Source organism: Dendropsophus ebraccatus, chromosome 6, assembly GCF_027789765.1.
Source record: "Dendropsophus ebraccatus isolate aDenEbr1 chromosome 6, aDenEbr1.pat, whole genome shotgun sequence".
Classification (NCBI taxonomy): domain Eukaryota; kingdom Metazoa; phylum Chordata; class Amphibia; order Anura; family Hylidae; genus Dendropsophus; species Dendropsophus ebraccatus.
In genome coordinates this window covers 33,653,746-33,671,960 of record NC_091459.1, presented here as the reverse complement: position 1 = coordinate 33,671,960, position 18,215 = coordinate 33,653,746, and the positions used below count along the sequence as shown (strand labels likewise).

Genomic DNA, 18,215 nt, shown 5'->3' with positions numbered 1-18,215 from the left:
TGAATCACAAACACATCTTTCAAATTATTGTGAAAATCAACATAACATAACTCAGAATTCAGAAGAGCTAACTTAGAGCTGCTCGGAGAGTTAGTGTATGCGACGCCATGGGTATGCTATCCATTGTAAAACCGCATTTATTTTCCTACTGTTATGTTATATTGTTTTATAAAAAATTAAAATATTAAAAATAAACTGTTTACTGGGATTTTAATCCATAAAGAAATGTTTTGCTTAGAGATGTAACCTCTAAAATATGAGCAGAGGAGCAAATGACAAACATTGGCCTTTTAAAGGCTATATACAGAAGACTGTGGGCCCCAACTAATTCTGTGGCTTTTAATCAAAGGGTACTCTGGAGGGGGGGGGGGGAATTACATCAACTGATATCAGAAAGTTATACAGATTTGTAATTGACTTCTATTTAAAAAAAAAAAAAAACTCAAGTCTTCCAGTATTTTTATCCAGTCTGACACTCTAGTGCGCTTTAATGCCACCTCTGTCAGTGTCAGGAATTGTCCAGTTCCTGACACAGACAGAGGTGGCAGCAGGGGGCACTTGGTCAGACTGGAAAAAGACCACTTCCTGCAAGGCATACAGCAGCTGATAAGTACTGGAAGGTTTTAAAGCGACTCTGTACCCACAATCTGACTCCCCAAACCACTTGTACCTTCAGATAGCTGCTTTTAATCCAAGATCTGTCCTGGGGTCCGTTCAGCAGGTGATGCAGTTATTGTCATAAAAAACAACTTTTAAACTGGCAGCCCTGTGCCCAATGGCCGTGGCCTAAATTGTGTATGCATTAGGCTGGCACAACCTCTATGTCCCTCCTCCCCACCCGCTTCACCATTTTTCCTATTCCTCTGCAGTGAAAACTACACAGGTGCCTTAACGATCCAGTCCATGTGCCGTCCTCTCACAGCTGATAAATAGGAGGCAATCTGCCTGGTGCATTCCTAATGATGAGGAGGGCGGGAAGGAGGGACAGAGAGGTTGTGCCAGCCTAATACATATACAATGTAGGCCACAGCCAAAGGGCACTGGGCTTCCAGTGTAAAAGTTGTTTTTTAGGACAATAACTGCATCACCTGCCGAACGGACCCCAGGACAGATCTTGGATTAAAAACAGCTATCTGAAGGTACAAGCGGTTTGGGGAGAGGCGGGGGGAGAGGCGGGGCAGATTGTGGGGACAGAGTCACTTTAAATAGAAGTAATTTACAAATCTGAGTAACTTCATGGCAGCAGTTGATAAGATTTTTTTCCCCTTTCTATCTGGAGTACCCCATTAAGCCCTTAACAACCTATGACGTTCATTTTCATCATGAGGCCCTTATGGAGGTATAGAGAGGGCTCAAGACACCCGGGGCATTAACCTTATTGGGGCAGAGAGATTACCTACTTACAGGGGCATCAAGGGCAACATCTGCAAACAGTTTGTATGTTCTCTCCGTGTTTGCGTGGGTTTCCTCCCACACCCAAAAACATACAGAAAGGTGAAGGGCTGTGGAATCTGTGTGCGCTATACAAATAAAATAAATAATAAAATCTACTTAACGGGATATTTGTTTATTATCCTATGAATGAGGAAACCCCCCACAATCCCTGAGTACTCCATTCATTGTGGGGCAATTGTGCCCCTCTTCTTGTGATTGGCGGGGGTTACAGTGGTTGGACCTCCAGTGATCAGCTTGCTATCCAGTTTATATCAAAGAACATAGCCTTTCTGTGTTTTTAATTCACTCCTGGTTTTGGTTGCAAAATACTGACCAAATTACTGTGTGTGAACATAGCCTAATCCTGTAATGTAATTTTTCTAGTTCTATGTTATCTCATAATTAACACATTTTAACCTTTTTTTCTGCATTGGGCCTACCTATAAGGAAAAGAAAACAGGAAAAACAGTGCTCCTATAACCAAAGAGCGATTAATGGATGATACAGTCACATAAATTACAAATCAATGTATGAATGTTGCTTCCTTTTAATATTTTGTTTCATTCGGCTATTATCTGTCTTTTTCCTTTTATCCTGAAGGAGCTTGTGAAGTATGCCTAGTTCAGATCTTGGCAGCAATTGCTTTGAAAACAAGTGAGCTATAATTCTGTCTTCACTTGTCTCAATTGTCTGGTTGGCAAACTTACAAAAAGTTTTTTTTTTGTATATATAAAATGAGTTTGTGAAATGCCTTAGACATAGTTATATATTTGCCACTGACAGGCTGCTTCACCGAGCAGGTGTTTTATATTTAACTGGATTCTCATTTATTCCTTTAAACTTATTATTTTGATCCAAAAGAACAATTGCATTTTGCATTTACAATGACATGGCTGGTGTGTATGTCATTAAAATATACATACGCTAGGGCATACTGGTTGGTTGCACAAAAGTCAGGAACACAAGGGCCATGGGAGCCAGAATACTTTCTTGATTTGTGACAACATTCTAGAGTCTAGAGCATGGGTCTCCAAACTGCGGCCCTCCAGCTGTTGCGAAACCACAACTCCCATCATGCCTGGACAGCTAAAGCTTTGAGTTTGGCTGTCCAGGCATGATGGGAAATGTAGTTTTGCAACAGCTGGAGGGCCGCAGTTTGGAGACCCATGGTCTAGATCAGTGCTTCTCAAGCTGTGAGGCGGGCTTCACCAGTGAGGCGCCCACTAGTTGTTGGTGAGGCCCAGCTGGGGAGCCAGTTTTCACAAAAGTAACTATGATCTGTAGTCCTTTTGCTGTTTGCAAAAATCTCCATTTTAGCAACATTATTAATTTATTTTGTACTTGCTTTATTAGCTTGGGAGATGGGTAAAAGGCATTATTTTCAGCTTTTAAATGGACTTTTACCACAGATAGTGAGGCCCAGACATCCTCTTAGTCAATGTGGGGAGGCCCAGGCATTGCCTTGGTCTGTTGGGTGAGGCTCCAGTAGAAAAAGTTTGAGAAGCACTGGTCTAGAGCATTGCAACTGATAGACAGCACAGACAATCCATCATCTTCATCAGCTAATCACAAGGCCCCATGAATGGTAAAGTTGCTCTGTGACTGACTGATAGATAATCTTTAGAGATAAGCAAATATTCACGAATTGCATACAAACAAATTTGTATTAAAACAGGCAAACTATAGTAGTGTCCCACTGTCAGTGATAGAGAGGGCGCGTGCTCCTCCGTAGCCACTACTCTCTGCTCAAAGAAGTGACATGTCACTTCTTTGAGCGGAGAGCGGCTGCTGCGGAGGAACGTGCGCCCTCTCGTTTAAAGACAGCCCTCTCATTCAAATTCTGCGGTACTTACTCAGTGTGAACATACCCTTACAGAGCAGCATTTTTTTCAACAGCTGTTGCTATGACTGTCAAAATTGGAAAATGTCAATTTTTTTTAAATGTCAATCAGCCTGTCAATCAATCAATCAGTTTTCACCATGGACAGTCGTGGACCTTGGTTGATTAGCGGCTTAATATCAATTTTCTCCCTGGACAGCAGTGGACATTGGTAAATGAGCACCCAGTGAGTTATTAGGATGGACACTGTGTTCACTGTGACTTCCTATAATGCACATCCAGCACCCAGTGACTTGGTGTAATGAACAACAGTCACCCAGTTACTTAGTATACTGGACAATGGCTTCACTGCTCCCACAGAAAACCACCCACAATCCACCCTCCTCTCCTCTCTGTCTCTATCTCTCTGTATTCCTCTCCCTGCTCTAACTGCCTGCTGCAACCTACTCTCCACTTTACACAGCCGACTGGCCGCCTCCAGGAAGCCAATCACCTTATATAGAGGGTGAGAGGGAGGTGCTGACATGACAGTGGGGTTTGCTGCTGATTGGAAGGGCACTAGGGATTATGCATAATACCTTGCTCCTGCCAAAACACAGTTCTGTAAGGTATCATGTGCCACCATTGCGGCCGCCATGTTTAGCGAATTTGGGAAGCCAGAAATAGCCAGAGAGTCCTGCAAACTCCAAGCACATCATGAACAAGATGCTGGGTATTGCAGTGTAAAATGACAGTGTAAAATAATGTCACACATCCATCGCCAGCACCTAAGGAACTACCACCAGGAGCTGGGCCTGGCCCCTTAACAATATGTACTCCTGATTAGGAATGCATAGAATTAAATGTGGCACTGTTATTGACAAAGTGAGGAGCTATTGCCTCCCCACCCTGTCAATCAATCCTGTGGCCAGAGGTAGCATTCCTTTGGCCACAAGAGGCCACTCTCTCCCACAGTGCTGCAGTACACGAGTGACGTTACTTGGGCGCTTACAGAGCAGCTGGAGAAGGGTAGCACTGCAGCAGGTGAGTATGGCTTTTTCTTTTTTCTTTATTTTTAGTTTTTACTGTCAGGAAATACTGATCATATCCTGGAGTCTCCTGAAGCACTTCTTGATGAGTATTTTCTGTCAGTAAAAGCTAACACATACACCTTAAAGTTGTCTTTTCAAGAAAACAGAGCTTCAACTATCATAAAGATATAATGGATTTTTCAGTACACAGTTGACATTAACTTTATAGGCTATGGTCACCTCTGCACTTATTTTTTATATTTATCATTTAGTTTCTTCTCAGAGTAAGATAAGTCTACTTGTAGTAAAGCCACTAGCAATGCTTGTTAAAGTCAAGGATGACACCAAGGGCATTGTGGTTACTGACCTGACAGCAGCTTTGTCTTTTCGTAGATTATATACCTTTGACTATGGCCCATCCTCTCATCTTTATTCCCAATTGTGGCTCCAAATCATATCTAGTCTAGAAATATTAATATTCTATACATATTAATTAAACTTAACAGTATTTCAAGTCCTTCTATTTTCATAGTCCTTCAGAGATGTGTTTTTGTATTATTTGGAACAATCACATGCATAGTACATTGGAATACTTATCTTTAGAACCAGGGAATCAATGGGGTTACATATCTTTTTCCAGCCTTTAAAGAGTTTGCCCATTGTTAGGTAATTTCTAATATATCGCTGCTGGCATATAGAAAACAATAAAGAGCCTATACTTACCTCTTCATGCTCTCCCGGTGTCCTGTTGTCTCCTGCTGACTGCAGAGCTTCCATTTCTGAGACAAACTCATCTCAGGAGTGACAGCCCACTCAGACAATCACTCACTGAGACAGGACATTGCAGCGGCCAGCGATCGGCTGAGATGGCTGTCACTGTGGAGACAAGTTTGTTTCGGAAGTGGAGGCACTGCAGTCAGCTTAGAAACCAGCAACACTGCTACAGGACACAGAGGGAGCACAGAGAGGCAAGTATAGGCTCTTTATTGTTTTAATATGCTGGACAACCCATTTAACATGAAGGAGGAAAAGCTTCCCTATTAATGTTCCTTAACTCCTTAAGGACAGAGCCAATTTCGATTTTTGCGTTTTTGTTTTTTCCTCCTTGTGCTTAAAAGGCCATAGCATTTACATTTTTCCACCTAGAGACCCACATGAGCCTTTATTTTTTTGCGCCACTAATTGTACTTTGCAATGACAGGCTGAATTTTTTCATAAAGTATACTGGAAAACCAGAAAAAAAAATAAATGTGTAGTGAAATTGAAAAAAAAATGCATTTTGTTTATTTGTGGGGTATTTGTTTTTACGCCATTCGCTCTGGGGTAAAATTGACTTGTTATATATGTTCCTCAAGTCATTACGATTAAAACAATAAATAACATGTATAACTTTTCTTTTATCTGATGGCCTGTAAAAAATTCAAACCATTGTTCACAAATATATGTTCCTTAAAACCGCTCTGTTCCCAGGCTTATAGCGCTTTTATCCTTTGGTCTATAGGGCTGTGTGAGGTGTCATTTTTTGCGCCATGATGTGTTCTTTCTATCGGTACCTTGATTGCGCATATACGACTTTTTGATCGCTTTTTATTACAATTTTTCTGAATTTGATGTGACCAAAAATGCGCAATTTTGCACTTTGGGATTTTTTGCACTGACGCCATTTACCGTGCGAGATCAGGAATGGGATTAATTAATAGTTCGGGCGATTACGCATGCGGCGATACCAAACATGTTTATTTATTTTTATTTATAACCTGGGAAAAGGGGGGGTGATTCTGACTTTTATTAGGGGAGGGGATTTTTATTGACAATAAGACTTTATTTATTTTTTTTACACTTATACTAGAAGCCCCCCTGGGGTTTGGGTTATTCCCCCTGGGGGACTTCTAGTATATACACTTTGATCTCTCATTGAGATCTTTGCTACAGCAGCCGAAAACAAATGAGTGCCGAGCCGGGGTCAGCACCATCTTGGAGAGGACCCCGGCAGGTAATAGATACGGAGATCGCTCCTTCTCCTCCGCCACTAGACACCAGGGAAGCGCTGGATCCGGTATTTGGATGGAGCTGTCAACTCGACAGCTGCATCTGATTACCATATTGTAACCGACACTAGCGATGGCACAAAACCGCACCAGGGAGCGGAGTCTAAGGGGCCGCTGGTTTTCACCAGAGCCCGCCGCAAGGAGGGATGGGCTTGCTGCGGCAGGCGACCCCCAGGTCGCTACCCCTGGTTTGGTTGCTAGTGACAGCAGGCGAGGCGAGGCGGGAGCAGTAGGCAGAAGATGGTGCTGGCAGAGGTCTGTAGGCGTAGCCGCAGGTGACAGGCTGAACACAGGAGCGATAGTGTGACAGAGGAGCAGGAACCAGGAACAAGGACTGGGGACCAGGTAGCGGACAGGAATCAGGAACAAGGACTAGGGACCAGGTAGCGGACAGGAATCAGGAACAACAGGGAGCTGGGCCAAACGCTATGGGAAGCATGTAGAGGTTCCAACACCTGGAAGGGGGCAGGGCTGGAACTTATAGGGGAGTGATTGACATTCAAGCCAATTAGGAGCGCACGGCCCCTTTAAATCTGAGACAGCCGGCGTGCGCCCTAGGAGGCGGGGACGCGTGCGCCGGCCGGCACAGCGACGGGCAGGAGCGCGGTGAGGTGAGGCGCCCCCCCGGGGCCGAAGCAACAGCAGCGCCGGGTCCCTGCATATGGACACCGGCTGCTGCAGAAGTGGGAGAGAGGGTGCGGCGGTGGTCCGGAGCACGGGACACCGCCGTGGCCCTAACACATATTAGGGGGCATGGCGATCGGACCGTGCCTGGTAATAGCCGCGGTCCCGGGCTACATGCGGCACCCGGGACTGCGGCGGTTCAGAGCGAAGTCGCGTAAATATACGCCCTTTGTCGTTAAGGGGTTAAGGTCATTTTGGTGACCACTTTCTTCAGACTTCTTTCTCTCTTTGCATTTTACTGTACATGTTTCTTTGTTTACTGTAGAGTAGTATATTGACTTACATTAAAGCATATGTTATCATGGCATTTACTGTCATCAGGAAGCCAATCTGCAAAAAAATTTAGCAAAATCTTACAATAAAATGTTAGAAGCGGGTCTAACAAATTGTTCAATTATAGTTTTTCTAAGTTTATGCTCCACTCCTGGTTTTTACTTAGAAATAAGAATGCAAAATACTGACCAGAATATGCAAGTGTAAATGAGGCCTTCAGATGTAAAATTATATCTAATTGCAGTGATAAGTTACACCTGTCAAATATGGTAATGCAAATATAAAGCACCATGTAGCATATGTAAGAAACTTACTATAAGGTGAGGAATAAAAAATACAAATAAAGATAACAGAAGATAACTGTATATTTCCCATACTTCCTGGGTTCACAATACATTTTATCAATCCGTTTTGATCCATTTTTCCATTGAATGTCATTATAAAAAAAAAAAGGATCAAAACGCATCCGATTTTTTTTAAGCACGTTTTTTTAAGTGTACGTTACAAAAACAGATGGATTTTGTTTTTTTTATAAAATGGTTGCATACAAATGTATCCGTTTTTTCATCCGCTTTTTGTAAGAACGGATTGCAAAAACTTAGTGTGAACCAAGCCTACTAAGAATACGTTTTTGACAGGTATCAGTTTGCAAAGAAGAACATTTAGCACTTTATAAGGCGAACTATTGGGATTCTAGGTCAATTGTGGCAAATCACGTTTCCTTCTACAGCTGTAAAAAAATTTTTACAACCATTAATAATTGTAAAAAAAAAAAAAAAAAAAAGGTTGAACTGCCTTTAATGGAGTATAAGCAGGACACATTTACTGTACTCTATAAAGAACAAAGAAATGTCTGCAGATTTCCAGAGCAGTAAGGATGTTCAGTGGATTTAACAGACTACATAAGTGAATGTCATTAGAACAATGTGCTTTAGAATCCCTTGTACTCCAGTCTATGGAGCACTGATGGCTTAGCCTTAGATCCAAAAGCTGACAAACCATAACTCTGTAACCTAACTGTAATGCAATTTAAACAGAACAAAAAGAGGAGAACAACATATTGATACGGCAACGTGTGCTTAAGAGTTAGCTTGACAAAGGCAGAAAAGAACTGATAAGCCTGGTATAAAGGTTTTGCTAGTCATTTACCAAAGACCGTCTCTGTAACATTTCACGCAAGGTAAACTTGAACAATGCTTCTCTTACTATATACATGCTCCCTAGTGTGTATGTGTGATGTTACAAATAGCAATAGAACACATTCAGCAAATAAAATGACAAAGAAGCCGGTAAAAAAAAGGCAAAGACAATTACCGCACAAACATAAAATATAGCATTAGTTTAAATCCTTCTTGTTTCTACAATTCACTTCATTTACAACAGTACTCAAATCTTTAAATTTTACAGACTGTATGGGGCTAGCTGACATATATACAGATAGATAGATAGATAGATAGATAGATAGATAGATAGATAGAAGATAGATAGATAGATAGATAGATAGATAGATAGATAGATAGGAGATAGATAGATAGATAGATAGATAGATAGATAGATAGGAGATAGATAGATAGATAGATAGGAGATAGATAGATAGATAGATAGATAGATAGGAGATAGATAGATAGATAGATAGATAGATAGATAGATAGATAGAAGATAGATAGATAGATAGATAGATAGATAGATAGATGATAGATAGATAGATAGATAGATAGATAGATAGATAGGAGATAGATAGATAGATAGATAGATAGAAGATAGATAGATAGATAGATAGGAGATAGATAGATAGGAGATAGATAGATAGATAGATAGATAGATAATAGATAGATAGATAGAAGATAGATAGATATGAGATAGATAGATAGATAGATAGATAGATAATAGAGAGATAAATGGATAGATAGGAGAGAGATAGGAGATAGATAGCTAGATAGTAGATAGATAGGAGATAGATAATAGACAGATAAATAGATAGAACAGAGATAGATAGATTATAGATAGATATAGATAGATAATAGATATGAGAGAGAGAGAGAGAGAGAGATAAATAGTATATATGAGAGATATACAGATAGATAGATAGATTGATGAGAGATTGTGCCTGAGCTTTTGGCCTTAACTCCGTTCCTGGTTTTATTATGTTCCTTGCTGTTGTTTTTGGTGATCCTTTCCATGTTTCTTAGTTCCCCCCTTTGCTGTGGTCTTCTCACTAATTGTCTCTGCTGTGTTCTGATGGACAGGTCTCTTCTCCTCTGGCTGTGTTTCTCCTGCTCAACCTATGAGTTTTGTGTCCGGGACTTGGTCTCCCTTATAGCTGTCCCTCTCCCTTCAGTCTGGGCTCTTCATAGTCTTGTGCAGCTTGTCTGCTTAGCTAGATCCAGCCTTTTTGCCTTCAGTCTGTATTACTGGTTTCCTGACCACCTTGCCTGTTTCTTGACATTCTTTGTCTTTTGGTTCTTTGTATCGCTTTGTCCTCAGTGTATCCTGCTTAGTCTTCAGTTTCCCTCGCTTAGTCCTCAGTGTTTCTTCCTTTGTCCTTAGTTCATCTTGCTAATATCTTTGGCTTTTCGTTCTGTTTACCTTGTTGCATCTCTGGCTTTCGACCTCCATTGGTTTGGTCCCCTGTTCCTCGCTGCCTTCTTGGTCCTGTCCCTCTGTGTGACTTTGCCTTGTCTACTGCCATTGTACCTTGTTCGCCTGTACTGTGTCGTGTCTGTGTTTTGTTTGTCTGTTTTGCACTTATTTGAGTGCAGGGAATGATGCCCAGTTGCGGACGGTCAGTTAGGACCTGCACTGCAAGTAGGTAGGGACAGTGTGGGGGGTGTTAGCCATAGGGCCCACTTGTCCTGTGTCTCTTTGTTATCTGGGGCCCTGACACTTAGACTCTATAAAGTCTGACAGTATCCTTGGGCATATAACACCAAGACATTAGCAGCTGATCTGCTAAGTCCGGTATGTTTCAGGCTGGAGCCTCCATGGATTGGACTTCTTTTTCCAGCACATGCCACAGATGTTCCCTTGGCCTTTGGAATGCAACTCTACATCTAAAACTCTTTGTTGTCTTCATCAAACCAAATTTATTTACTTCTTTGTATTGTGTTTAAAACATATTTTTCCAATGTAACAGGGCACTGCCAGGAACTTACCTCACCTGGGTCCAGCGGCGTTTGCTTCTGACTCTTCTCCGGGGGCCGGCTCAGGAGCACGCCGTCGCTCCGCCCGCCAGAGCCGAGTGACGTCACGGAGACCCGACGGCGTCCCTAGCAACCGGGGACGCCGCAGTCTCACGTGACACAGCTGGGTGGCCCCTTCTCAGGCTGAGTGACAGATCACTCTGCCACGCAGCCTGCAGTGCCGCAGCTGTTCTGTGGCTGGATTCAGGAGGCCAGACCAATCAGTCTTTGGTCCGGGCTCCTGATCCAGTATAAGTAACAGTCAGAGCCAGCTTCAAATTGCTGGCTATTAAGTTAACTCCTGGTCCCAGCTCCCCCGTGTCTACTCCTGCGAACTCCGTCCTAATCCCTTCTGCCTGACAGACTTGTTATTCTGACCCCCACCTGACTTGTGACTATCCGTTGTTTTTGCTGATTCTGTACTGCGTTGCCCGTGTGGTTTGACCCGGCTTGTCCACTACTCTTTATTGTGTTTTGTTTGCCCGTATTGTTCTGTGTTTCACATATGTAGCGTAGGGAACGTCTTTGTGGTTGTCAGCGACCACCACGGGTCGATTGAGGCAAGTAGTCAGTGGGTGGATTCAGATCTAGGGCCCACTGTCTCTTGTCCTGTCTGTACCTGCCAGTCCTGACAGGCACATTACTCTACCGAAAGAGGCCAATGCCACTAGAGAATACTGTTGTCATGAGGGGACAAACTTGATTTGCAACAGTTTTAGTCTATGTTCCCACACAGTATTTTTGCTCAGTATTTTGCAAAAGGCTATGTTCACACACTGATGAAATTAAATGGGTGGCCGCCATTGAATGGCAAATAATTGCTGTTATTTTATTTAAAAAAAAGGAAAAAAAGAGAAGGAAAAAATTATGATTGCTTATTTTTTGTACATACTGTATCTATCTATGCATCCATCTATCCATATATATATATATATATATATATATATATATACACGTACCCGAATCTACCCAAATATGGTATTAATATAAAAAATGTGATAATGGTGCAAAAAATGACATCCCATACAGCCCCATATGTGAAAAAATAAAACTGTTATTCCAATAGGGCAATTTTAATAATAATTATTAGCAGAAAAAAACAAGCAAAAAAAAACGTTAGAAAATCTGTGTAAACCTGCATATTGTTGTGTTCAGACTGACCTATAAAGTGATGGTATCACGTCACTTTTACCCTATAGTGCATTACATAGACATGGGAAACCCCCAAAAGTTACAATATTGCATTTTTTTGCAAATATTATTTTTGGGGTTACATCATACATGTTATGGTAGATTGAAACCATTGGCACCATCTACCATGGTAGATTGGCACCATTACAAAGTATATTTATTTCTGAAAAAACAAGCGCTTACATGGCCCTGTAAATAGACAAATAAAAGCGCTATAGCTCTAAGAAGGCAAAGCGAAAAAAACTAAAATGTAAAAATAAAAATTTACGCCTTTTTGGGCTGGGTCATGAAAGGGTTGAGTGGTACTTATATGGTCAGCTTAACACAGTAAGGTCTTCTGATGAAAAATATCTTATAAGCACAAATGTTACCAAAGTTTTTTTTAGGAGAAACAACTTTTTATTTTTACTATATTATTTAAAAGTGGCCTTGAGTAAGTTGTGCCAGGTTGAGTGATCATGATAGAAAACAGTGACAGAAGAAATAAAGTACCTGTCAACAGAATCCAGCTACTATGCAAAAGCTTTGTGAAGATTTAATTTCAACTATGTAAATGTATGTATACAGGTTATTTAAAATATCTTCCCCAGACAAAATACATTTTACAGTCTGAAGGGACAGTTAAAAATATTTTTCTGACGTTCTAATGAACAAAGTTGAACCATAATTTCAGTGAAAGTGGTGTACATGTTGTAGTACCTCAATACCATAGCTTGTTGGCACCACCAATGTTTTTGTTTTTACAAGAAATAGCTCCTACAAAGCCAAACAGTTCAACATAACAATAAAAACAAAAAGGAAACAATACCAAGGCATTGCTAAAGAGTTTCAGAGCTTTGGAGGAAGTCTATTGATTCCAAGCTTTAATCTGTCTTTGAACCGATAGATTTAGGAATGAGAGTCAACTTATGATGACATTGGAAGTTCACTCAACCTACAATCTCAGAGAAAGAGGGGGGGCGGGGGTAATTTCCACGACTGTTATATTATGGTGCACAATGGTGCGGGAAGATGGAGAAAAGCATCAAGAAGAAATATCCAGTACAGCTGTCAAGTATGGGGTCAGGGGATGACCCTCATAAGAGAAACATTTAAATCTACAATGTATACTAACACGTGATTCTCATTACAATATATAATTCTTAACAAACTGCTTCAGACATATATATATATACTAGTAGCTCGTAACTGCTTATGCAAGGCAAAACCTTCACATGGAAGATTAATGGTTCCTGTCCTGGACAAAGAATGGTATGCTGGTGGTTTGCAGAGGAAGATAGAGGAAGTCACGTCCAGAAGATATGTGAAGATAGAAGACGTTACTACCACAAGAGTCTAAAGGCCTAAGCTACGCAGTAGAAAATGCATAAATTAATAGAGATTTGGTGTAATCCAATTAGATCAAAGAGGAATGTAATAATGTTATATTGTAACCACCCCTATATTCTACCCTATAAATGTATGGATCAAGGAAGTAATAAAGAGGAGTGTATATGGAACTTGGACCAAACTGGTTGTTGGTGTGATTTCCTTACGGCCGACACTTCCCTATTTTACAATTGAGACATAGACAGTCAGTTGAAGCGTGGCAGAATAAATTACCCTAATTACCCCATACCTCCCTGCCACGACACAGCAAGAGCAGGGTCAGGTGGAATCACCAGTCTATAAATTTTGGATATGCGTTAGAAAACTTCTTTCCAAAAATTATGTAATTTTGGACATGACTGTAGGCATATATATCACAACAATGACCACAACATATGTAGATGTGAGGCCACATTTTTTCACAGCATGTTGAGGAATAGTAAGGCAGTATATGTTTTAGGCAACGAGTAAAGTACCACCTCATGTGGATTTTTTTTCATGAGTTCCACATGATTTATGCGAGATATTGAGATGAATGAAGGGGCCACGGTATTGCTGCTTTCCACTGTTCAGTCATGTAAGATACACCCATCTCCCCCTCCCATTTAGATAGTTTCGCATCATCATCACTTCAACAAGCGAAAGACCTTTGGCAAACTCTTTTTATTGATTCAAAAATTTGTGATAATTAGAATGTTTATGTGGTTTCAATTTATTTGGCAGGGATATTAAGAAATGCCTAATTGGAAAATATTGGAAAAGGTGGTTTGTATGTGTGATAATAGGTTTATGGCCATGTTCACACATGGTATAACACCGCCGCTCTGTGCTGGATGATCTTTCTGGTGAATTTCTGGTGCATTCCAATTCAGCGTTCCATTGTGTGAACTGACATGTCGCTGCGGCCACTATTCAATGAATAGCGGTCACAGAAGACTGACGTCAGTTTTTCGTGCGTCCGAATGGTATCCCGACCGGAGCGTATACTATGTGTATATTTGATTTTTCAGCTATCTTTTTTTTACCCTTATTGACTACGCTACTCACCATGCAGGAACAATATTGTTATATTTTACTAAATTTTGCACACTACACCGCCAAATATATATATATATATATATATATATATATATATATTATTTTTACATATTTTTATTTGTACAATGAAAAGGGGGTGATTTTAACTTTTTTTGGAAAGGGGGGGGGTTTAAATTTTTAAAAACATGTTTGTTTTCTTACACTGGGGGCTTTAATATGCAATCATTAGATTGCATATACTGATCAATGCTATGTCATTGCATAGCATTTATCAGTGTTATCGACGCTCTTCTCATAGAATCTGCCTGGGGCAGACTCTATGAGAAGTTCACCGATCCGACAGGACGGAAGTAAGTATTGTTTCTCCATCGATCAGGAAAAAGTGTTCAGGACCCCTGCACTCATGCTGCAGAGGTCCTGTTCAGTCAGTGGTAGGTACCTCCCCTGTCAAAGCTCCCCTTAAACACTGCGATTGCTATAGATTGCGTTGATTAAGGGGTTAATGGCAGGCAGCTTTGTGATCATGGCTGCCTGTCATTATCATTGGCTCCTGGGACACTAATTTGTGCAGGGCTGCTTACGCTGAAGCAGCCCCGCACGCATTAAAACCCCTTCATGGCAGGAACATATATATATATACATTCCTACTGTAGATGCCCCGTGCAGTAGGAATCTATATAGCCATATAACTAACGTGAAGGGGTTAAACCACAATTTAATTGGGACAGAAAGTCTATCAAACATGTCATAAGAGTTATAAAAGCATTAGTATCTTACTGACTCAAAACCCATAGGTAGCTTACAGGTCATGTAATTGGGATATAAATTCGAATGACTCAATTTTTACATGTGCTCTGTTTTAGGTTTATCAAACGAAGTCAGACAGTACATACTTCTAAACAAACATTGATCCAATTTATAATTTTTTTTTACAACAAATGCCTAGGGAAAAGCCGCTGTTAAGTGAAAAGACATATTATAGATTCTCCAGTGAGTGGTCTTACCAGGTGACAGGCAAATAACAAGCATGTATTCTTCAATTTATGTTAGCAAAAGGCTATAGAAAATAGATATATTTGCTTTTGAAACAACTTAAAAGGATATTAAAAGTATCATGAGGAAAGTAGGAGTCAGGCGGAATTGCTGTGCACATCACGTAAAGTCTAAGATTGAAAGGCACCCTGAATAGCACAGTATGGTAAAACAGACCCAGACAGTTAATTACTGCCCGTGTGGTATTAAGGATTATAGATTTTATTATTGTTCTAGCCACTGCTGTGAGAACACATATTCCTTATCTCTAAAGAAGCATGCAAATTGCAATTGTGCCTCTAATCATTATCCAATTATTTCTTATATTTCACATAGTAATATCATGCTCGGAAGGTACAAGTCTTTGATGTTGAGACTTGAACAATCGTACAGTGATAATACTATATTCTAGTCACTCGGTGTCCAATATGATTTAAAGTCCCAACTGTTCACATACAAGGCATAAGGAATATTAACAGTTTAAAAGCGCTACTATAGATTGTCATTGTCCGTATATGCATTGTACTTATGAGGAACCATCTCAAATTAAAATTGAAACTGAGAAGGGGATGTTCCCCAGCATGGCAAAAGCCAAGGTGAATTTAGCCCATGTCTTCTTCATCTAGTGGCTATCAGTGAAATGGGGTAGGCAGTAAAAGCAGGTACAGAGGCAGTGAATTAGAGAATATGGGTTGGACTTACCTGGTCTTTTACCATGCTGGGGAACGCCCCCTGGGCTTTCTGAGTCTCATTAGGATGTTAACAAAAAGACAATTGTCTAGGTGCTGGAAAGGACTATGAAAATGTAAAAAAGGGGGAAAAAAGCATGCCCAAAATAGTGATGAGGAGCCATGTGCTTATTTACATGTTGTTTTGAAATCAGGTCCACTTTGAGGTTGGAGTGGCCTCTTTTTAGAATAAACTTACCCTAACAGTTGATCAATGCAGATTTATATCCACGCAGCTGTTCTTGCCCAGTTGTGTAGTATAACATAGAGCTATCTAGACGCAAGTGCAACAAATAATTATATTAACAAACTGAGGGTGGCTTCACATGTAACTGATCCACAGCGTACTTCACCCTGCAAATTCACAGCAAAATCCGCTCTGAATGCCTTATTGTCATTCTGAATAGGAATACATACTCGCAGAGTTTTCAATTTTCATTTCATACTCGCTGCCAGTATGTAAATGCCATTCCCCTTAACCTGCGGCAGCCTCGTGGACCGCTTATGTATGCACCGGGACAGCGCAGGTTATGGGGGGGGGGGGCACAGTTTACATATTCGCAGTGGGATGAAAAGATTTCCCTGAAAACTCGCAGCGTGAAATCTGCTGTGGATCAGTTACGTGTGAACCCAACCCAAAGCTGGATTTACACTTTGTATTTTTTATCTGGGATCAATGGAGAAAGATGAAATGCTGTACCTCCAAGCTGTTTTTGGCCATTTTTCATGCTTGTGTGGCATTCTAGGCTCACTTTTTTATAGTTTTCCTCCCTTTGACTTCTATAAGAGGAAAAATGCCATGTGTGCATGTTGGTGTTTTATTTGCCAACATGCAAATTACGTTGCATCCTTGAGTAACATAAAAGAATAACAATAGAAAAATAATAGAAGAATAAAATGCAATAAAATGCTGGCTGTTTTTAATGCTACAAAAAGTCATACAAAATTTCCACCTGAAGGAAGCCGGAGTCTGTCGGAGAGGCTGCAGCTCTGTTTAGCAGCAATCCACTTCGGCTAAGAGAGAAAGCTCCTAAATGATGCCCATGTGACCATAGGAGATATGAGGGGGTTTAATTATTTTATATAAACAAAGCTTAATGGGGTACTCTGGCATTGGAAAACTTTTTATATATTGCTGCAGTTATACAGAGAATAATAAAGATGCTATGCCCCCATGTCTTTGGGTGCCCCATTAAACAATCCCGCCACCACTTCCGAGATGGATCTGTCTCAGCAGTGACAGTCAATCAGTAACTTATGCTGCGTTTACACGGAATGATTATCGTTCAAATTTTCGCAATAGTTATTGCATTTGATCGATAATCGTTCCGTGTAAACACAGCAAACGATCAAGCGATAAGCAAAAAATCGTTCATTTTGATCTTTCAACATGTTCTCAAATTGATGTTCATTGTTCGCTAAAAAATCGCAGATCGTTTTGTGTAAATAGTCTTTCAAAGATTCACCCTATGTAAAAGATGGGCTTAAGTGATCTTAAAAATGATCGCATTAACGATTTTTCTTACGAATTTTCTAATGATTGGTCTAAATGCTGATCGTTATAAAAACCAAATCGTTGCTTCAAAATCGTTAAACTATCGATTGGGCGAATCATCGCTTCGTGTAAATGCAGCATTAGACAGGACAGCACTGCAGTCAGTGACTGGCTCTATGGGCTGTCACTGCCGATACAAGTTAGTCTTGGAAGTGGTGGCAGGATTGTTCAGCGGGAGATCTAAAGATTGGAGAGTAGCATGTTAATTATTTTCTATTTAACTGCAGTAATATATAAAAAGTTTTCCAACACCTGAGTACCCCTTCATTATAATAAATCATAATAAAAAGTTATGCAACCTCATGGAAGAATGAGGAAGTTGTGCAGCATTATGTTTACTTGGTCACATCTCATCAGGAAAGACATGGGCCTGGGATCCTCCATTCTCTTCATAATTGTGAGTTCACATACAGAGGGTGCAGAGCATCATATTTTTGTAAAATATTTTCACTTGATGAAGGGGAAATAAGAGTTTAAACAATTTTAAATTTATTCAAAATTGCAAGTAATGTTTGTATCCTATATTAATGTTAAAAGCCATTTGGATATTACCCAGATGTGTATAGGTGAAGTTTGTAAAGGGTGAAGGGTTACCCTGGTACCCTTATCATTACCTTAAAGGACACCTGTCACCCCCCGTGCCGGGGTGACAGGCTCCCGACCCCCTGTTACGTGATCCCGCCGGGTCCCGCTTCCTGAGCCGGTCGGGTCACGGAGATTTTAGCGCCCGAAGCCACTTACAGAACTCACTCTGTAAGTGGCAAAAGTAATCAAATCCATAGTTGACAGGCACAGATTGTCAGTTATGTGGGCACCTGTTGTTAGACGGCTAATA

At 40.7% G+C, this 18,215-nt stretch overlaps 1 protein-coding gene across 2 annotated transcripts in view; it reads left to right on the top strand.

Annotated features, from left to right (window-relative positions):
• Window positions 1-18,215, top strand: part of ASCC3 (activating signal cointegrator 1 complex subunit 3) — a 522,423-nt gene that overhangs the window by 35,237 nt on the left and 468,971 nt on the right. The window contains exon 1 of one of the 2 annotated variants that reach the window (XM_069974767.1): window positions 17,736-17,777. The exons of the other annotated variant lie outside the window; for it this stretch is intronic. Coding sequence (XP_069830868.1) covers window positions 17,745-17,777 — 33 coding nt within the window. The 5' untranslated portion in view covers window positions 17,736-17,744. Of the gene's footprint in view, window positions 1-17,735; window positions 17,778-18,215 lie in introns of those variants that run through there. 2 annotated transcript variants of the gene reach the window in all.